This window comes from Cibotium barometz, chromosome 12 (assembly GCF_041138505.1).
Source record: "Cibotium barometz isolate CiBa-2024 chromosome 12, ASM4113850v1, whole genome shotgun sequence".
In the NCBI taxonomy this organism is placed as follows: Eukaryota; Viridiplantae; Streptophyta; class Polypodiopsida; order Cyatheales; family Cibotiaceae; genus Cibotium; species Cibotium barometz.
The window spans coordinates 9,863,357-9,886,313 of NC_141057.1; the positions used below are offsets into that span (position 1 = coordinate 9,863,357).

Here is a 22,957-nt window from a genome sequence, read left to right on the forward strand (position 1 = left end):
ATTTTCTTGCAACAATGAGATTGATCTCTACGGAGTCCTATTTAATTTCTTTTATTGTTTAATGGAGGAAGAGATATAAAATATTGTAATTCTATCTAAAAATCACTTTAAAGGAACCATAAATTAAAAAGTACAACTTGTAAATAAAAATAGTGAAAAGCATAAGGATAATATCTCAAGGAACATGAAGGCAAGGCTTATATGAGGTGTAAGCAAAGTAATCTTGCTTGGAACGTGATTTTTTTTGGTTCTTTATCTTCAAAATTCCATGGGGACAATGTTATTTCATTAGTAGGTCCATTATATAAGAGTTTATATTACCATAAAAGAGTTTACTAGTTTTCTCTCTTCAAATGGAAAAAGAAAACTATTATTCTTATTAGTATGGTCCTAAAGGATTAACATGCACAATATCACCCTAATAAATTGTGTGCTACTTAAACAAAGCTCCTAGGTATACAAAAAACAATGTTTAACACTATCCCAATTTCTTCATTTTATGTAGCACACTTTTAATGTAAGCACCATGATATTAATGACTGTTGATATCACGTGTCACTCTTTATTTGCTCCTTGCACAAAGTGTACATGTGGATATTGTAGTGTAAGCACGGGAATCTCAATAGCTTGAGTCGAAATCCGTAAAAAAAGGCAATCTAAAGTGTCTTTGAGTAAATGAACAAGATGACTTTTGTAGTAGAGGTTGGTGATATTTTATTTTTCTTTATTTAATGTTTATAGTCATGTTTGTTTAACCAAATCCTCGTATTCCATTTTTGTCACAAGATTTTGTTAGGTTGACAATGAAATTGATTATAGTAAAATCTCCTTTATTCGCATTCTTACAATTAGGTTATATCACTAGGTAATCATAACTATTTGATTACTTAATGGTAAATATGATTTTCTTCTCGAAAAGATGAGAGAGGAAGAGAGATGTGTGCTTGCATGCACACACATACACACTCGCATGTGCATGCACATGCACAAACATTGCACATAAACTATTGCTTACCTTGTTTTGTGTACAAACCACAAGAACACACACTCACAACCCTAAAAGGTCGTCATAATTGGCCTCCCTCACTCTAGTGCAATTCTCTAGTCAAGAAGGGGCAATGATGTAGATGCACACTATTTTGCATTGAAGAAGAGAGTTTGATTAGGCACAAGAAGAGCCAACTCTCCATGGGGGGCAAGCACTTGAGTTTCATGGCAGATGTCACCTAACACACCTGCACAAGCGGGCATGCACACACCTATAGAGTGACCACCACCACCACCACCACAACAACAACAACAGAGTGCTCACTAGGCTAGAAACACACCCATGGGGTGTGGTTGAGCACAAAACTATATATATAGTGTGTGTGTGTGTGTTTACATGTGAACGATGTGGTTGTGAGTTGGAGCTATGGTGAACAATAACAAAAGCCTTGCCAGGCAAGTCTCTCTCTCTCTCTCTCTCTCAAAGAAAGGAATGCTTTTACTTTCTGGAAAGTTCCGCTTGCCTTCCCTTTTAAAGCTCATACTCAGGGAACCTCCTCACAGGCTTCCATACATGAAGAACAGTGAGTTTGCCAATCCTTCTTACTTGTTCTTTTTAGGGGTTTTGGAGGGTTCCCCCCCTCTCTGTCCTCTCTTAAATGGGTCTTTCTTCCATGCCTCAGACGGCCTCGATGGCTTTTTTCTTTCAATTTCTGGTTTTTCTTTATGATAGGGTTTTCTTCAATTTTAAGCTTCTCACCTTTGCTTTTCTCTTTGCTTCACATTGAAGTGTGGCTAATTGCTGCTTTTGATGATGTTTCAAATTTATTGCAGGTTTGATGGCAGCAAGCCATGCTACAAGAAGCTCAGATGAAGGAACGCCGCATGCGAATGTGAGGGAGCAGGACCGGCTGATGCCGATCGCGAACGTGATAAGGATAATGAGGAAGGTGCTTCCAGCACATGCAAAGATAGCAGATGATGCCAAGGAGACCATCCAAGAGTGCGTTTCAGAGTTCATAAGCTTCATCACAAGTGAAGCCAATGACAAATGCCAGAGGGAGAAAAGGAAAACCATTACAGCTGAAGATGTTCTGTGGGCCATGTGCAAACTAGGGTTTGATGACTACATCCAACCCCTCTCTCTCTACCTTCAAAAATACAGAGAAATTGAAGGCGACCATAAAGGGGCCTTGAGAGGGGAGCCACTCCCCACCATCAAGCAGGAACCCAGATTGGCCATGCCCTCTTCTATCTATGGCAGCGGCGGCGGCAGCTTGTATAACCCATCTCTGGGCTTCCGGAGAGATGTGGCAACTGGGGCAACCATGCCCTCCTTTGACCCATATCCTCAATATAAAATCTAACATAAGCAGGGATTAGTGAAACATGCCCACCTGATCAATGGTGTAGAATTGCTTGGCTTACATGGTTGATGTTGAGCTTGATAAGACAGTTTGGAAGCATAAAAAGCATGATGGTGAGCTTACATGATAGAAAGTGATGAGGGTTGTTAGCTTATGGTGATAGTAGGGAGCCAGTGTGAGCTTATATCATAAGAGCTAATGAGCTTACACCATTAGTGTTGACTAAATAGTATGAGCATCTATCACTAAAGGTGATGAAGCAGAACAAGCGTATATGTGATAAGGGGGTGATGAGGCAGTATATATAACATGATGCAGGAGTGTCCGTCCGGGATGATGCATGTTATAATGATGGAGAGTACAAGAGATGAGTAAATGAACAATACAGGATGTTGAGTGCACATATACATATACATATACATTATGAGAGGCGATAGCCAGCAAAGTAGTGGTTATAATGATGGAGAGTACAAGAGATGAGTAAATGAACAATACAGGACGTTGAGTGCACATATACATATACATATACATTATGAGAGGCGATAGCCAGCAAAGTAGTGGACAAAATATGCCATGACAATGTGGCAATTTTTCTTGGTTTGTTTTTGTTATCCCTGTTAAGGTAGGGGGCAGGAGATTTTCTATGACACATGGGTTTCTTCAACACGGCTTTCCGCGTGCGTGCTTTCTTCATCCGTCAACAGTCGAGACATTTTGCACCTTAAGTATATGATAGACGTTGAACACTGTTCTTTCCCTACTATCCTATGGGTTTTTTAATGCCTCTCTCCATGAGACTACCTTGGTATGCCTCGCTTGACCTCTTGTTGTGAGTAATGACCATCATTCAAACGTCCAAATCGAGCCTGTCGTCTTGAGGATTGAATGTTAGTTACAAAACCTCAAAAATGTTGGCAAATTTTTTCTAGCTCAAATGAGTTTTGACAATGCATAGATCAAGTCTTCTCCAAATATTAGAACTATCTTTCCCTTCATAACTTTTCAATGACAAACTTTACAAGGCAATTCAATGTAACCCCAAACAGGAATGCTCCCACACGCCCAATCCTCACACAAGCTCAAACTTCGGTATCTAGACCTAGCTCTTAGCTGGGTGTCTCACAGAGCAGTATTTTGTTAATTATAGCAGGGTTCCATGGTGTACATGTTTTCTTAGCCCTAAATGCACATGAAACGTAGAGGATAACTCAAGCACTTGACTTACAAAACTCATGGGCCACAATTTCCATCACAGAGTTACCAAGAAGAAAAGGATTGGTTAATAGTTTACCTTTCTTTTTCGTTTACGTTTCAACTTAAGATATAAACTCATACGCCATTTGGTAAGAATAAGCTAGGCAAACCATTTCATTATTTAACCATCAAAGATAGACCCAAAGCTGTTGTCAAAAAAACTATTGCAACGGTTACTACCTTTGCAAGGTAGATTAAAAAACATAAAAAGCAAAAGTATACTCTGATCTTGAAATCAAATACATATATATAGATTTGTAAGAGGATACTACGTGTGGTGTAGACAAGAGAACACTCACAAGAAATATGATCTAGCACAACACAAAACCTTAAAACTCAAATTGCAAAATAACAGAGATAGAGAAAAGTATTGTATTACAGAAGTGATACAATAGATGACAAAATTTCACACCCATGTACTTCTATGAAGGGAGCTTCCATGGTTGATCTGAACTACGAAGATGGAGGTTGTATGCTAGTAGAAGTTAGGGAGCAAACTCATAGTGATGGATGTATCTAGTAAGATGGAAGTTGTATGCTAGTAAAAGCTAGGGAGTATGATGACTAATGAACTATGTGGAGAAGGGGTTGACCATATATCTATATAGGTCTGCATACCTGGGGCAGCCATACATTCCATGGTGTAGACTCAGCCCATAAAGATGAACAGGCTCATTGTGGGTCTTGTTTGGGCTCCACAATGTTAGGACAAGGTGTTCAAAAGTAAAGTCTACCTACTCCATGTGTGGATCGTTATGAGATAATGGTCAATGTAGCATGTAGCTTATTTGGCAATGTGCTGAATCTACTCCATGCCATCTCTAAACGATCTAGTCTCCTAGGCCACCTTGTATGAATACGGGGATGCTGGGTGCTTGGGCTACTTAACCACGGCTACTCCTCATAATGGAGACCATACAAGCAAGAGCTAGTTGCGGTGCCTTGGCAATACAATATGAGGGTAGAGCATTGATATCCTAGCAAGAGTAACATAATAATAGCCTTCTTGTCTATTTTTATGTAAAATAATGCATATATTCTATATGCTATGAAAACATATTTCGTATTATATCAAAACATTCCAAAAAATGTTTAATAAAATTATAAGATTCTCTCTCTCTCTCTCTCTCTCTCTCTCTCACACACACACACACACACACACACACACACACACACACACACACACGTGAGACACACTCATACGCGATCCATTGTGAGCCAAACACTCCATCTTGAAATGCTCATCCCTTCACCCACTGACAACTATAGATCTAAGGTATCATTCAATAGCATGGTGAGCTTCCATCATAAAGGGGAGATGCTGGCTACTTTGTGTTCTCCTCAAGGATGATGGTGACCACACATTGTCGTCGTGTAGCATCACAAGGAAATTTTACCTTATGTAGCTAGTTTCATATAGTTTTTATCTTTTCCATGGTTTAGTATTCATCATGGATACATTTGTACTACCTATTTTGGTCTTATAGACCCTTTTGAAGAACTTAATCTCTCTCTCTCTCTCTCGTACCTAGTGCTAATCTTTGGAATTAGTGGCCTAATTTGACAAGGTTAGGAAAGCGCTTGGATAGGAAAAAGCAGCCTAATACGGGTGGGTGGTTGGTTGTTCGTAATAGTTTGGTTATTTATAGCAGCAATGGCCACTATATAAATGAAACATGGTTATTGTTGACATAACCTCACTATACTATTGGTCGGAGTTCAACCAAGACTTTGACTACGTATGTGGCAAAGCATAGGTCAGCATGCCAAAGGACTGGCATGGATGTATAGGAGTTCAACCAAGACTTTGGCTACGTATGTGGCAAAGCATAGGTCAGCATGCCAAAGGATTGGCATGGATGTGTAGGGGTCAGAGCTTAGCCCCTGGCTTGGGGGTAGACTCGAGGTGATTCAAAAGATAGAACCTACAGTTGGGAGGTGAGCTAGTTTAGGGGGTTTGAACTAATCACTCATGGGGTTATAACACTTCGTATAAATGCAGTGATGCAGGGGAGGGGAGGTGAGGTGGTCTCAATAAGCTTTTGGTTTTGCTTTTCATGGATTCGCAAGATTCAGGTATTATGTATACTTCTGTGCTAAGGTTGATAAGGTCGATTTGATGCATGCTCCCGAAAGGTATTTCTCTACGCCATGCCTAAGTTTTCATCTGAGAAAAAAGTTTATTCTGTTGATATGTTAGGTTGCATGGATGCAAAAATTTCCAAGAACTCTTGATACCCTGGTCCTGGTCGACGGAAGGCCATGTTTTTTAGTGTTTGTATCCTAGACATGAGGGTTGTACTCAACCCTGCTGCGAACCAAACATCAGGGTTGTAGCACCTAAGGGAACATGGGGTGGTTGCGCAGCCACATGGTGAGCACAGCAGCACATAACCCTTAAGCCCAGCATAGCAGCCAGAGCATACTGCTGGTGGGTGCATAAGCATGCTGAGCAAGCTAGTGTGGCAAAAGCAAATGGCGTAGAAGAGCAACCAGTGAAAACAAGGTGGTCGGTAGAGTCAGGCAGCGCTGACAAAGCACTAGGGCGCGAGATGGGCGGCACTTGATATTGAAGGTTTGCCTAAAACAACTTAAAATAGAAAGCATGCTGTTTTTTTACGACGACCTTCTAAAATAGGATACTATATTTCTTAAAGGTATAAAGCATTATAAGTCTTAAATAAAAAAAGCTCTGGTGGCCATATTTTAATAAAGCACACAATCCCTCTTAAGCCATCACACCTTGAGATTCTTGGTGTGGGACAAAATTGTGGGGAGTAGAATTCCCACTTTGCTTTCTGTACATGGAACGTTAGGTAAGTGGTTCATCAGAATCAACATATATTTTATTAGAAGCATCAGAATCAACATATATTTTATTATGCCCTTGTTGTCGGGGGTTAATCGAGCTTCTATGTTTTCAGTGTGTGTATTCTCTGATTAGTCTGTGAGCTTGTGAGTTATGAACCCATTGGGCTTAGGCATTGACAGATTTTCTACTCTCTCACTCGCTCACTCAGACAATACACAATGAATAATGTTCAGACACTCTCTATTATTGTGCTTTTCAAACTCGTACAATGCTCCTTCTCCGATTGTTCTCTCTATCATTGTATATCTCTATCTCATACTTCTAACTGCTTCCTACTTTACTATCTTGGAAGGACCCTCTTTCTTGTCCCGTTGTTGGCCTTTGTGTTACAAGAACATTATGTTGCAAGACTGTTACAACAGCATACATATGATTACAATGAGTGCGTGTGTGCACTACCATCTACTGTCGGCCTATGTTTGCCTGCTAGTTTTTCAAGTCCCACCAGTCTGCAGCTTCTATCGAACGGTCAACACCTGGCATGTTTGTGCACCAGTAGCCTCAGAGGTTGATCAGAATGATTGATGGATGGGCAGGGGTGGCCTAGTTTTATTTGACTGAAGCCTGTCTGCTACTACCTGGGGATCACATCCTACGCCTCCCCTATTATCACGGGGCTATATTGTATCGAAAACCCTATCTACATCAGCATGTACAACTTGATAATTTAAAGAATGAAAGAATAATTTGACATATATATGTATCTGCTTATTGCATTCCAGTTGTTGTAGGGCATCTCTGTCTTAATCATGAATGTCTGGTTCAGCTTTGAACTCATCTTGCCATGTAGCAGTTGTGCGAACCATCATTTGGGATATGCTGATGAAGATTTAGGGGTTTGGGATGTGGATTTTTCCTCTGGTTTATATTTGTTGAGAAATTCATTTAGCTTGGAGGGGTTTATTGGCAAGTCCCATCCCTCTTCATCATATTGTTGTTTGAACTTAGAAAGTGAGCAGGTAGCATACTCTAGATTTTGTGCTCTGGCCTGCAGTTGCTCTATTGCCTGTGCCTGCTGTCTCTTCTTGGCCTCTTGTAAATTCACCAACTACTGACGGAGAATGTTTACTTGATTGGTTGTGGCAGCCAGCGGAGTTGATCATTTCATTTATTGCTTGACTACTATATCAGCTCTTTGTGGTGCAGCTTCCGTTGTTTGCTTTGTTCCTACATTAGTTGTGTTCGAACCCATTGTAGCTCCAATTCTACTTGATTTGCTTTGGCCTGTGGTCACAAAACGTTTGGCAAAGGGACCTCTGATTATGGGATGTGTCTTATACATAAGTTGAATTTGAGAGTTTGATCCCGTTTGCGGATGTAGACATGATTTGTGTCCCAATCATAGACCAATCGTGTCAGTCTCATGAAGGGCCTTCCCAGGATGCTCTCATAGCCACCGTACGAAAGTTCATGACTACAAATGTGTGTTTGAAGCTCATGTCAAAGACTTTAATCGGGAGGTAGTCCAAAGGGTATTGTGTATGTCTCGTTCGCCAAGCAATATCTTCAATTGGGTGTGGGATCTAGGAGTGGTTGTCCCCATTTTTCCCAGCACGTCCTTGTGATGAGGCTTACGCCAACACTCTATCTCTGATGGCTATGATCTCATGTCCTTCACAGGAAATGGGCAAGGTTACGTTATAGGCATCATGTTCAAAGTAGTGGCCCAGTGCATTTACTCGAATTGTCGGTGCGCCTTTGGGTTGTGGGTTTTGCTCATGGAGTATTTCAGGATGACGGGGCTCAAATTCATCCAAGGAATCTGACTTATCTCTCTCCTCTACAAGAGTCTGTAGTTTTTGTTCCATCTGATCACTGAGGTCGTTCCATGAATTTGGATTTCCTTTAGCAATGGGCATTTGGATTTGGTAAGAAAGAAAGGTTGATTGGCTGGCAAGGTCGCGTTGATGAGGAACTTCCTCATGTTCAGGGCCTGGTTCATATGGTGGACTTGCAATGGTATATGGAAGTGCAATTTGATCCTTATTTGACGAGGGTTGAGGTGGAGACTTGGGTGCCGTAGGGGGGTAAAATACCTCAGCAAATTTTGTGTGGGCACCTCGTGAGTCTTTGTCAAGCTCTGTGTCACTTGTCGCATTGAGTTATTCGATGTGAACGTGGGATTTGGGCTTGGCCACCTGTGAAATAGGCAATGGAGGATTAGGAGGCACATATGGGGGGCAAGATCTTTGTTTTCTAACGCCATGTTGGCGAACGGATCTTCCTCGGCCTTGAGCATAAGCTGGGTCTCCTGCCTTACCTAGTGCGGAAGTTTAGGTTCCTGTCCCCGTACCCAGGTATTGGTTCAAAGGTCACAAAAATGGGTGGTTCTTTGAGTTGAGCCTGGTAGTGCTATACCAATGCTTGGGCCTCCTAAAGACGTTGCTTTTTGAGGATGGGATTGGGATATGTGGCTAGCTACTTTTGTCGTTTAGTTAGTTTTTGTGGAGTTTCTTGGGGGAGTGGCATTTCAACACGATCATCACTCCTGGAGGAGGAGGGTGTGGTCTTTATTGAGCCACTGCGAGCGGATGGTAACCCAATCTACCTTGGCCAATGTGCTTAGAGCGTTGTCTCTTTTTGGATGGGACACATTTAGTAGTTAAGGTGCTGGACTACTTGGGTTTATTGACTTTCTTCAGTTTAGCGTGCAACTATGTGATGACATTTAATGGGACAGTGGATATCTTCCCATGTTGAATACTCAACACATTGAGAGATGGCATGCCTTTAACTGTGGAGTGAGAAGCTGATTGCAAAGGGCAATCCTTGAAGTAATGGTTGATTCCCCAATTGTGACATTGTGCTGTCACTGGTAAGCTTTTCTTCTCAGGGCATTCAGCCACTCTATGGGGTCCCTGACAGAGGAAACACTCAAGAGGTGGTTTCCCTGTGGTGGGCGACGGGTGCATCTATGGTGTGCACAATTGGTTTAGGGTCCATGTGAGGCACATGCAAAGGAATATGATGTGTTATGGGTGCCTCAGGGGTGTCACAGCGCAGGGGCTCCATGGACTTAGCAATGGACTAGGTTTGGATCTTTCCTTGATCAATGGGGTTTGCCTTGAGAGGCAATAATTGGAATGGAAAGATGGGCACTATAGATGCTCATGGTGGCGCTATGTGTGAGTGGTTAGTTGGGGGTGGTGCCACCAGTAATGCATGGTGTATGGGAGGAGATGAGGGTAATGTTACAAATGAGCTTTGGGTTGTCATTGGCTTAGTGGCCAATTGCGTGGAATGGCTTTCCTGCATGTTGTCATCGAGGAAGATCACCCATTTGCAGGCTTGATCAAAGGTGGAGGGGTCCTTCACCAACATGTGGTCATGAAGCTTTGGATTGTGCAAGCCCAAGAGGAAACGGCCCATTAAGTGTCAATTTATCCCTTTCTTTGCAACACAAATCAAGGTACTTAATGTGTGCTATGTAGTCACGTAAGGTTTCTTTTGGTTTTTGTTCCAATTGGATTACGGCGCTCCATTTGGTTTTTGTTCCAATTGGTTTTTGTTACGGCGCTCCATTTGGGCCCATAGGGTGCAAATCCATGATTGAAGGCCTCTCTCATTGCTTTGAAAGTGCCTTTGTGCCGAGAATCTAAGGAGTGGAGCCATGCACCACCTTGCCTTCAAGGCTGAGTCCAAAGAGATGGACCTTTGTTGCATCATCAAAAATTTCAAATGCCTGACAGATTTGGTTAAAGACCTTGAGGTGGGATACGTGATCTCTAACTCCATGGAATTTTAGCATAAGCTTGAAAATTTTCGCTCACATAAGTTATGTATGTGATGTTTGTGGGTACATTTGTTGTGCCACTCCCCTTCCTATAGCTTGTGCTAAGCTTGCAATGTCACTTTGGGGATCAAGGGGAGGTGGTGCGTGGGTGGGGGGTGGGAATAGATCCATCGTTATAGGAGGAGACACGTGGGTGTGCGTGGGGCGTCTACTCACATCGGGGTGCATGTATGGAGGTGCATCACTAGATGAGGGCTCTTCATAAATCATTTCGCCCTCATGGCCAAATGTGTTCGGCATGATGGCGGACCCATGTGAATGTACCACACGGTGCCGCCTAATGGAATGGGAGCACTCGGGGTATGCAAACATGAGTGAAAGGTGTCCATGGTGTGCGTTGTGGCTTAGAAAAGCTTGAACGGCGTGCTCGTGGCTCTAAAATGGGAGTTTTGGCTCTCTTTTACCTCGCACGTGAACGCACCCTTAAAGTGAAAAACAATCTTTTGAGGTGTTTCGTGTGTGTAAAAACCACCCTAGTGAGTTGGGGAGGTAGACCTTAAGAACCTCTAAAGATTTGGAAATTTTATTTTTTTTGATTTTTTAAAGGAGCGTATGCCCGTGTACGTTTATGAGCGAATGACTGTGGCTTTAGGACTGAACAACCGTGGCTTAGGTGTAAATGGACTTATGAGTGAAAAGCCTTGGCTTAGGTGTGAACGACCGTGGCTAAGATTTTTTTTTGGAAGGTACGCTTGTACGCTTATGAGCGAACGACCATGGCCATAGGAGTGAACGACTATGGCTTAGGACTGAACGACTATGGCTTAGGAGTGAACGACTATGGCTTAGGTGTGAACGGTCGTGGCTAAGTTTTTTTTCGGGAAGGTACCCCTGTATGCTTATGAGCGAACGGCATGGCCTTAGGAGTGAACGGACGTGGCTTAGGTATGAACGGCCAGCTAAGTTTTTTTTTCAAGATTTTTTTTTTGTGTCGGGCGAGTACGTCCATATACGGCGCGAATTTGAATTGGGATTGGGTGATTGTTGAGTGAGGGACAACTAAGATTCCCTCATTAATGCAAGGTAGGTAGAGGCTAAAGTTAGAGGTTGACTCTAGATTAGTGGTTTTCAACTAATCTAGAGGCACTCTAACTTAACTAAAATTAATCTTTCTTAATTCCATTATTAATCATCTTTTAACCCTCTTCTTTGCTCTCTATTTACTCCCTAATGGTGAGGAGTTTAGAGATGGAGATTTTCTAGGTAGATTAGCAATGTTAAGGTTAATCCAATGATGTGATCACCCCTAATTAATCTTTCTAATTAGGTCTCTAATTAACCCACTCAAAAGAGGAAAAATTAGGCAAATGAGACCTAATTAGTGCTAATTCTCACTAATTGTGACCTAATGAGAGTGGTCTAGGCATGGAATTGGGTCAAGGCAAGTGTTTAAAACGCTAATACCACTCCAATTAGTCCAATTGCAAGCAATTAGGTTTATTTATTTTTTTGGTTTTTAGCTCTCTTTAAGTCACTAATCACACTAATCAATTAGGTTTATTTATTTTTTTGGTTTTTAGCTCTCTTAAAGTCACTAATCACACTAACCAATAGATTAGTGATAAAAATTAGTAAAAACTAAGAGATTATTTGTGAAATTTTGGCTGATTAGGGTTCTATCTTACATTCCTAAGCAACCTACTAATCTAACAAAAAACATGATTGAAAGTAAAAAATTAGCAAAAAACACTCTATGTTTAAGCAAAAATCCTCTTCTTTGAGCTCTCTAATCACTCAAATCTCTAGTTTTTTTTTTTTGTGCTTAAACTCTTGCTATCCTACTCCCAACCAAAAGCTATGCACAAAATCAAAACAAAAACAACAATAAAAATCAAACAAACCAAAAACCGAATGCCATAGTTACTTACTTGGCATCGGGCAATGGAGACTTTGTCGGATTCGAATCAAGGAAGGCTTTGACAAATAGCGGATTGGTGCTCCCCGGTAGTGGCACCAAAGATGCTAAGCTCACCCTAATGTGTCATGGAAAGTTATCGATCCGCCGAGCTCGAGGAGCTATGCTCAAGAGCTCCACCGTAGCTGCTCGTCTCACTACTATCCTCTCGCACTTGTTGTCACACACCGAGGCGGTTGCTAATCCAATGGGTGGTGCAACCTCTCTTGCGAAGATCTTGTGGGATCTCCGTGGAAAAAGATCGCACGATATCGCCTAATCACTCAAGAAAGAGGGAGAGAAGAAGCAAGAGGGAAGCAAGAGAGAATAATTGATTAAGCACACCACACATGAGATTAGAGTTTCAAGAGAGAGGGAGAGAGCACACTCTGCTTCTATTGCACAAATGGGAGAATGAGTTACAAACACAAGAAATTGGCTTTTATAGTTCTAAGCCTTTTTCTCAGGGTTGCACTACTAAGAAACCCTATGTATCACCTGCGTTCAAGGAGTATTAAAAAACCCCATTATCTGTGAATCTTTCATGAATAAAAGACCCCCTTTTTCTTTAAAGACTTACGGTTTTTTTTTCAAAATCGATTAAAGAAACTCCTTTTGTAAATGTATTTTTATAAATTTACCTTAAAAGTTTAAATTAAAAAACCCCTTCATTTGAACTCACGTACTATACTAATATATTTTTAGGTGAACCCCTTGAGGCCTTTTCCCACTAGGTCGGAGTAAGTGACTCGAGGCACCCAAAACATAGTTACAAGGATTTTCTCTATGGTTTAGCCAACTAACCGCAGAGACCCTTTTGTATGTCCTTTCAAAGCTCAATACTTGGGAGTGTCTTTAGGATGTTTCCCTCATCAAATAATGGGATTTGCAATATAGTGTGGGTGCCCATTACATAAGTGTGCGAACATAGGTGTCATAGGAATGTGTTAACCATATGTGGTTAACAAATGTTGTCATCTCGTATAGCACCTCTTGAATAATGAAAGACATGATCCATTGCATCAATATGCATATAGGCATGATCCATACCATGTAATATATCCTTATGTGCAAGACCTTTTACATGTGTATGATGATCCAAAGTAGAAACATGACATCACTGAATACTGATAATAATGAATCCACACATGAGAGATAAGTGGTATTATCCATAAAGTAACTATCCATGGCATCCTCAAGGTCTCTAAGGTCATCCCCATAGGCATAGTCTATCTCCATCAAGGGTTCCCCTAGATGATCTATATCCCATGATAAGATAAATCGATTCTCATCAATACTGACTCTGAGAAGATGCCCATATCAAATACAAATCTCTCAAGATCAACAACATATAATCTAATAAGAATATGCTCCATGTGTATAATCTTGCCTCTCCTATGAGGCCCCACCTTAACAAAATCATCACTACTCTCTTGTACTATGCCTAACTGCTCAAATAAATGAACTATATCCACAAGAACATTGCTAGGTAGGCTATGAGAACGAGATGAAAACTAGGAGTAGTGGTCACATTAGGAATGAACCCAATCCCTAATATCATAATGCATCCAGATGATCCCTAGGAAGGTAGGTAGACATTGGTGTACCCACCACGATACTTGATGCTATACCTTCCCTCGACATTATGCCCCCATGATCTAGCTCACACATCAATACCATATATATCATCATCATGTGCATATGTGTCAATGTCATCATCATGTGCGTGTGTAACAAATATCATCATGAGTAGGCGTGTGAAATATAACATCATGTGTATGTGTGTGCAATACATCATCATGATCATCTGGATATGTACCGGAGTAGTCTACATCCTTAGGAATATAATCATGATGGCTTAAGAGTGTAGGACACATGAAAGATGGCTTAAGAGTGTAGGACACATGAAAGATGCCAAAAGAAGAATCATCCCATACGAACAATGTCGAACTATCCATGTCGAGGTAGCCAAGCAATGATCTAGCTCACACATCAATACCATATATATCATCATCATGTGCATATGTGTCAATGTCATCATCATGTGCATGTGTAACAAATATCATCATGAGTAGGCGTGTGAAATATAACATCATGTGTATGTGTGTGCAATACATCATCATGATCATCTGGATATGTACCGGAGTAGTCTACATCCTTAGGAATATAATCATGATGGCTTAAGAGTGTAGGACACATGAAAGATGGCTTAAGAGTGTAAGACACATGAAAGATGCCAAAAGAAGAATCATCCCATACGAACAATGTCGAACTATCCATGTCGAGGTAGCCAAGCAATGAATCAATAAAGTTGCTATGTATAGACCATCTAGACCATTGGGCACATACATCTGGGCACATACATCCCTCTCATCAAACAAGTGCCTCAAGTGTATATGCATCAAACCCTCAAGCTTAAACATCCAACCATGGCATGAGTATGCCGTGTCGTCATAGCATGGAGTTGGCGAATGAGGATCTAGAGGTCTAAGCCTCGAAGTACCAAAGGTATATGTGAACTCAACAAAAAAAATGCGATCCATGACACGAAATGCAAGTCGTGAGATAACGAGCATAGAGCCATGATGATAGTGCATAAGTAGATCTCCTATGATGAAAATCTAAGATGGAAACAAAGTGTTGAAATCCACTTAGAGCTTAGAGCTTAGAGCTTCATAAGCTTAGAGCTTCATAAGCTTAGAGCTTAGAGCTTGATAAGCTTTGTGATGGCGATGATGAACTTCATGTGCATATTGTCAAAGGGCGGGATTGAGAACAACCCTTCACCCTCCTATCTCTTGTGCACAATTCTCTATGGTTGATTCTTTGTTTCTTACTATGAGTCTTTTTTTCCCCTTGTTGAGCTTAGAGCTTCACATGCTCTGTGATGATGATGCATTCACTTCACTAGGCTATGCTTGCTACATTTTAAAAATAAAGAGCTTTTTTCTCTTCTCATAATGTTCTGAGTCCTTGCCTATGCTTTGCACTCATTGGCTTCTCATCGCTTTCCAATCAGAATGGTTGTAGCCTTTGTCGGTTTCCCTCTGCCAATACTGTAGTGTGTGCTTTGTTGGATAATTCATAAAATCTTGAAAAGTAATTTTAGTAGTCTTCAAAGCCTCCAAATTCTTCCCTGAAGAGTACAACTCAAATCTTTAGCATTGTGGACTCTTGGGAAAAGAAAAGAGATTAAAAACCATAGCTTAGGCTTAAATTTTAAAACTAAGGTTATTTTTGAGCATTGGGTTTATAAAGACCAAAAGACAAAACAAGGTGGAAAACCACTTTTTCCAATTCTCAACACCACCTCTTGCCACAAAACCACTTTTTTAAACACTAATCCTCTTCTTAATTGGAAGCCATCGATGTGATAAGGAGGCTTCAAAACTGCTTCAATCTTATTAAAACAAGCTATTTTATCTTCTCCATTAATTGGAGGGCTCTAGGAAAATTCTATCTCTTTCAAATTTTTTAGAAAAATGCCTATTGTTAAGAAGCTAAAACATTAATTAACATTAAGTTTACATAATCTAAAAAGCCCAAAGGCTTAAAAACGCTCAAAATCTCAAATTTTAGAGTTTTTTGAGGTCAAATGGATTGCTATAAATTTTTGGTGGCTACTCAGAGGTTTAGCCAACAATTTCAAAATTATCAGGTTTTTTTTGGGTGATTTTCGAGTATTATTCGGGGCCCAAAACTCAAGTTTTGGCCTATTTTGAGCATAAAAGACCAAAAATAGCCAAAAATACCAGAAAATCTCAAATAAATCCAGATTTTTTTGAAAATTTTCTTCATCTTTAATTATCATCTATATTTTATTTACAAAAGAGCTAGTTGAAAGACATCACTTTTGTAAGTTCCTAATTGAGACCAACAATAGTAGTAAAAGACCTTTCACATGACCCCCATTTATATTCATAAGGCTGGACCCCCCATAGAATTTTGGTATTTCAAAATTTATTGCCAAACCTCTTTCATTTAAAGGCTATTTTGAAAAAAAAACCGACATCCGACAAAGTTAGAGACCATTCCTATGATCATTTTTCACTTTAACTATCTTTACCTATACTCGAACTTCGACCATGCTAAACTTTTTCTTGGAATTGTCTTTTGACCCCGACTAGTCTATGTCTAGGAATTTTGATTTTTTATAGCAAGATGAGAGGTAAAATAAAATTATTAAACTTGTACCTTGACTTTAGCGAATTCACATAACTTATAAGATAATAGAAGAGACCCAAGGCTATATTTTTAAATTTTAAATGTGTCAACAATCACTATGTAGTGAAGTGTAATTGTATTTAGTATTTTTGGCAAGATGACTTTAAAAGTTATTGTTTATTTTCTTTACATTATATATACAAATTTAAACCAAACGAGCTTTTCATTAAGCTCCCAATCGAGACCAAAAGCTTTTCCAAAAGTCCACACTAATAGGAGAATTACTTTTTGATTCTGAATCCTAAAACAAAAGTTTTTACTATCAAAATATCTTTTTCTAATAAAAATGACTTAGACATCTCCTCATGATCCTTATCAACCAATCAGAACTACTATGACTTATGGCAGAGTGTATCCAACTAGCTTGTATCTCATAAAAAAAGTCAAATTTATTTTAGACATTACTATGAATATTCAATAACAAAATGGAGGATGAATGGTCAAAAAGCTAGTCACACGAGGTCACAAAGAGTGTTTTGTCAGGATTCATATTGGCAACACTCAATTTTTTACTCTAAATATTTATTTTTACCAACTCATGGAATGACACGAAATTATTCGAGGATAGATCATCGAAGATGTTCCAACAATGACTGATGAAGAATTTTTTATTCGTTTAGATTATTTTAAATCTAAGTTACCATCTAGAAAGATATTTGTATAAGATCATACTCGTGTTGTTAGAGGACTATAGAATGCATTATAATTAATATTATAACACTTTTTAAATTTCATTTTGTAGCAAACAAATCATTAATTTTAGGTGAGACTCTCTCACCCCAATAGTTTTGACTCTACTTGGTGATGCTAAGTTTTATTTAAATATTATTAGTTTACTTTATTAAAATTACCATTCTTCAAATGATTAAAACGTAAATATTATCTTTATTTTTTTTATAAACATTTGATTCTTACATAAAGCTTTTACATCATTCATATAAAAGATAAATAGATTCATGCTTGTCAAATATGCCCTTGGAACATGTTAAGAATCATGGGTATCTAGAGCATGCAACAGCGAAATAAGAGGAGAGAAAAGTATGAAAGAATGAACAAGCATAAACAACTTACTGGATCATCATAAAGATACCATAGCTTGAGAGAGGACACAAGATGCATAGAAAGTTTCTTGTATTACTTTCTATTTCAACCACTCCAAAGTTGGCTTACCCTTCTTATCCAAGTTGTTCTTGATCTTGTTTACGAAAGGTAGGGTCTCATGTCCTTTATATAGTCTTTAGCAAGGGCTAGGGTTGGGCTAACCCTAGATCCCTTTTCCACCCACATGCCCACTTTATTTGAGTGTGTTTACACCTCCACTAGCTCTTCCTCTCATCCTTAACCTTGTATATCATATATTTCAACACCCCCTCTCAATGCCACCATGGGACAAGGTGAGCATTGGACATATAAGTTCAAAAAAGACCCCCTCTCAACCATAGGAGAGAAGATAAGGTAGGTAGCCTTTGTATGACAGGCTTTTACAAAAGATAAGAGTTATAGAGTAATATGGTTCAATCCCAATTCTAGCAAGCATGTTTCACTCCTCCTCAACTAGAAGAGTTGCTCAACATGTAAGGAACTTACAAAATTCCCCTCAACCTTAGTGACATCTTTAGTACATCTCTTCTAAAATGGCCTATTTCACCACACTTGTTTCATTTTCACTTTGATAGATCTTTCTTGAAGCATTGAGCTTCAACATGACCCTTCTTCGTGCAAAAAGTACATTTCAAGTTGGATTTGGACGTACCATGTTTCATCACAAAGGCTTGAGTTTTTGATGTAGATGTAGATCCACCCTTTTCTTTGACCCTTATATCTTCTTCAAGAAGTGCTGCAACTATACCTTCAAATGTTGGATCGGGACGGTGCTTCAATGTGGTCATCACAAGGCTATCAAATGATGAAGGCATGTTCTTCAAGAGCACAACAATAGCATCATCTTCTTCAACTTTGGCATCAATGCTTGCAAGTTATCCCACTCTCTTGCATCTCAAGACCAAAAAATTTGACCTTAAGTGCAATCTTTGAGTGTTTTGGCTTGGCTCCATAAAGCTTCTCAAGCTCATCCCAAGCCTCTTTGCTGATTTCATACCTGCCACAAGATGAATGAGTATTTTAATGAATGTGAAGAGCAATAACGACATGATCCCTTTGATAATCTTCTACCACCTACGAATCTTCAAGGTCCGCCTTCTTCGTGCCTTTTATCAAAGGCCATAAACCTTTGAGCATGAACATATATTTTACTTAAACTTGCCAAGTATGGAAACCCTTGCCAACTTCTCAAATCGAGGCTCCCATCTCCTTTGACATGATTGAGAGGGGTAGTGCCTAACTCCTTTTACAAGGTAAAAAATAATTCAAGTCTTGAAAAAAATGGTGTACTTGAGCAGGTTCAAAGATTTCAAAATCACCTTACACTTTGATGTGCAAGGGTGAGTGAAAAGCTTTGGCAACCGTTGAGAGAAAGGTTTGGAAACCTTTAAAGAGAAAGGCTTGAAACCTTAGATAAGGTTTTAAAAGAAACCTTAGAAAGAAAAGGTTTTTAAACCTTAGAGAAAGTTTTAAAAAAACCTTAGAAAGAAAAAAACCCTTGAGGTTTTGATTTGTTTTTTCTTTCTTCTTTCTGAAGGAAAAAACGCGAACTATGTTACGAGATGACGATTTGCGCTCCAGATTTGTTGTCGGATGCCGTGTCAGTGTTGCCCAAAATCTACTATGTAGAGGAGAGAGCTGTCGCCACTGTTTAGAAGGTGGGGAATGCTATGGGTCTAAGAGAACACACCTAATCATAGCTTCAGAAGGCGACCCCACTACCCCTTCTTTGTCTTCTCCTTCTTCCAAGCTTGAAGAGCTTGTGCTTGTTTTGATGATGTAAGCTTCCTTTTTATGAAGCTCTTCAAAACTTGCTTTCTCCTCCTCTCCTTCTTGAAGCCCCTCTCCTTTTTCCACCATAACCTCCTCGCTTGGGAATAGTTTATGAGAGAGAGAGAGAGAGAGATAATGAAATTTAAAGACGGAGGTACATATAAATTCACACTTGCAAATAATTTCATATTTGCTATTGCATTTTGGTTGTATTATATTGTATAGTCTTTTCTAATTCTTATAGAATTTAGGTAGAAAGCCATAATGGAAAACAGTCTCCAATAGTAACTTTAGTCAACCTGAGATAAAGACTATAACATCATCTATCACCATGAGCTAGTTTCCTACATGAAAGATTTAGTTAACTATTAAATTAAGTTAAAATCAAGGTCAAATTATAAGACCACAAAAAAATATTAAATTATTAAATTGTTAGGACAAGATTAAAACTAGTTGACCCTAGTCAAGTATTTCAAGTTCAAGATTTAGTTACATCGTCTTACATTTGCAAGAATTGCTAGAAATTTAAAACCATCTTACGAATACCTACATATTGTCAAATATTTACTTAGATTTATTATAAATCAAGTAATTTATTATAGTCAAGAGTATAAATAATTACTATAAGTAATGTAATTTTCTTTAAGTTCAAGTACTAAATCATACCATTTAAACTTTTTTTCTTTCCAGTATACCAAGGCATTAGTAATCTAACAATTATAAATACTCCAAGAGAAGTTATCCATGGTCACAGAGAAACTTCATTAGTGTAATCTTCTCAATAAAAGTTAAGAAATGCTTTCCTCGTGAGTCAAACTCATTTGAAAATAACTACCCACATGAAACTACACTTGATCCCTAGCAGCTTAAAGATGGAAACTCTTTGTTACACAAAAGATGATTGAATAAACCATCCCTGAGACCTTGTGCATTATATCTAATGTGCTCGATTAAATACATGATCTAAGGTTACTGTTGGGTAACTCAAATGTTAACCACACTGGCTAACATCATTTCTAAGCATAGTTATGCTTCTTGTGTAACCATTTTTATGTAACCGTGCTAAGCGCTTCATGTAAAAGATATATGGGATGATCGAGCTTACGACTTGTGTAATCCAGCCACCCCACAGGAATAAGCCTAAGTGTACATAGAGCTCGAAAATCAATTTTGGGCCCTCAATTATTAAATCGGTGGCCCATTGTAAAAAGAGAGCTCATGTATATAAGTGCCTTATGAAAAATGAAAAGGGAAAAACCTTCTCTCTCTCTCTCTCTCTCTCTCTCTCTCTCTCTCTCTACGGGTGCCCGTAATGGTGTGATGGAGTATTTATAGCGATTCCCACTTCAAGAGCGTGTGGTATCAAGTTAGGATGAAGTCCTAAGTGATATACTTCATGGATATATTATGAGAGTAGTCATTGTAATAGCATTAGGCCTCTTATGAGCCTAAAGTGCCCGACCGGCCATAGTTTGAGTGAGTGTGAATACTTATGGCCATGTATATAAGTGCATATCTCTCATAATATAACATACTCTCCCATTGTGCAATTGAGTCTTGTTCATGCTAATTTATCTCTTCCTAATGCATGCTAGAGTGAGTGTGTGTGTGAGTGAAGTGAGGTGAGAAAGAGGGACGAGTACTCGTAGTGCAACATGGCGGCATGACAACGCTCACGTAGAAGGCGTGGTGGAATTACTTCTCAAGGGGTTGTAGAGCTTGGAGACCTCAAGGGTTATGAGCTCGACCATTGGAAAGATCCTCACGATAGTTGCGGTTGACCAAGTAATCTCTTATTATTAGATGTGTTTCAAGGGGGGTTAGAGCGAGCCATAACATTTTTGACGTCACTTCCGGGGAGCCATCCCTTGGATTTTTCCATCGTTTTTCCTCTAATCTATGCATTACCCATTGCCCATTATCTTGATTAATGGTTTCCCATGAAAAAGATGTGGATTTGATGGTGATTTGTGTGTAGAAAAGCTCTCTTTTTTATTTTTATAAAGAATGCTTTTTGCTTAATTTCTAGCTTAATTTGTTGTTTTTGTGGTTTTTCATGTTCTTAGGACTTTCATACAGTTTTTATTAGGTTTTGCATCCATTGCATTAAACAATGCAATAGAAAGTAATTTTTAGTGAATGTTAACTCTCTTTAGTGTTAAACATAGAACTAAAATCATTAATTTTTTGCTGAAATTGTTTGCTTTAGAGTGTTAGCAAGAATTAGGAAGTAGCTTAATATTTCAAAAGATTTCTTAAAACCATAAAAAACCCTTGAATTCGACTAATTTCTCTTAATGGACTGGTTTTTATCATTAAGGGTGATTAATCTTGTTCAAGAGGCAAAAATGTGTTATTTGGAGTCTAAATTGATCACGTGAGTAGTCAAAATTAGTGTTTTGAGAGAATCTAGATGCATCAAAACACCTAATTACATTAATTTCTTCATCAAATATGAGGAATTTGACTCTCCTTGCTTGATTTTACCTTAAAAGAAGAGACCAAATTAAGAGTCTAATTAATCTCCTATTTTAGATTAATTTACACATTTGTTGATGCACCTAGCTTAGCATTCCCTTTCTCTATCCAATGATGTGCTCAACTGTGTGAATTATCAGGGATTAGTGGTTAATTAGAGGCCTTGATTAGTGTAAAAGAGGGAGAGATTAGTGAAAGGATTAATCTTTGATTAGTTATTAATCACCTTTTTACATAACTCATTAAGGCTAATGAGCATTGAATGAGTAGATGCTCATGAGTTGTCAAATTGTCCATTTTGGGAGTCATTTATGAACGGTGTAAGGGGTGTCATAAAAAGGTTGACTTTTTTGATTCCCACTTACCTTTTTGAAAAAATGCCAATATCTCCTTAAATTTAAATTTAAAAAATATCCCTCCCAAACAAGGAAATTCGTATTTCCCACGAGTTTTAAAAAAAGTGAAAATTTAAAAAAAAATCAAAAATTCAAATTTAAAAAACAAAACGAGTGAGACGCGTTTCACGGCCAAGCCTTTCACAGCTCCAAGACATTTCACAAGATTATCCTTCACGGTCCCAAGCCATTTCACGGGATTACCTTTCATGGGTTTAAACCATTTCACAAGATTATCCTTCACGGTCCCAAGCCATTTCACGGGATTACCTTTCATGGGTTTAAACCATTTCACGGAATTACCTTTCACAGGTTTAAACCATTTCATGAGATAACATTTCACGGAATTACCTTTTATGAGTTTAAACCATTTCACGAGCTAACCTTTCACACGGCCAAGCATTTCACAGCCAAGAGTTTCACAGCCAAGCGTTTCACAACTCCAAGCCATTTCACGGGATTACCCTTCACGGCTCTAAGCCATTTCATGGGATTACCCTTCACAGCTCTCCAAGCCATTTCACGGAATTACTTTTCTCAACGGTTCCAAGCTATTTCACGAGATAACCTTTCACGGGTTTAAACCATTTCACGGAATTACCTTTCCATGGGTTTAAACCATTTCACGGAATTACCTTCCCATGGGTTTAAACCATTTCACGGGATAATATTTCACGGAATTACCTTTCACGGGTTTAAACCATTTCACTGAATTACCTTTCACGTGCTTAAACCATTTCTCGAGCTAACCTTTCACGGCGGCCAAGCATTTCACAGCCAAGCGTTTCACGGCTGTGTTTCACGGCCAAGAGATTCACG

General features: G+C 39.1%; 1 protein-coding gene across 2 annotated transcripts; it reads left to right on the top strand.

Annotated features, from left to right (window-relative positions):
- The first annotated feature begins 1,233 nt into the window (after positions 1-1,233).
- On the top strand, positions 1,234-3,608 carry LOC147633034 (nuclear transcription factor Y subunit B-1-like). Of its 2 annotated transcripts, none has more exons than XM_086805782.1 (2): positions 1,234-1,443; positions 1,822-3,608. In XM_086805782.1, the coding sequence occupies exon 2, from the start codon at positions 1,827-1,829 to the stop codon at positions 2,352-2,354; it is 528 nt and encodes a 175-aa protein (XP_086661908.1). In that variant the 5' UTR covers positions 1,234-1,443; positions 1,822-1,826; the 3' UTR covers positions 2,355-3,608. The 2 variants fall into 2 exon arrangements, with proteins under 2 accessions (XP_086661908.1, XP_086661907.1); XM_086805781.1 differs by lacking the exon at positions 1,234-1,443 and adding an exon at positions 1,455-1,571 and having other exon boundaries at positions 1,822-3,607.
- Positions 3,609-22,957: the final 19,349 nt, after the last annotated feature.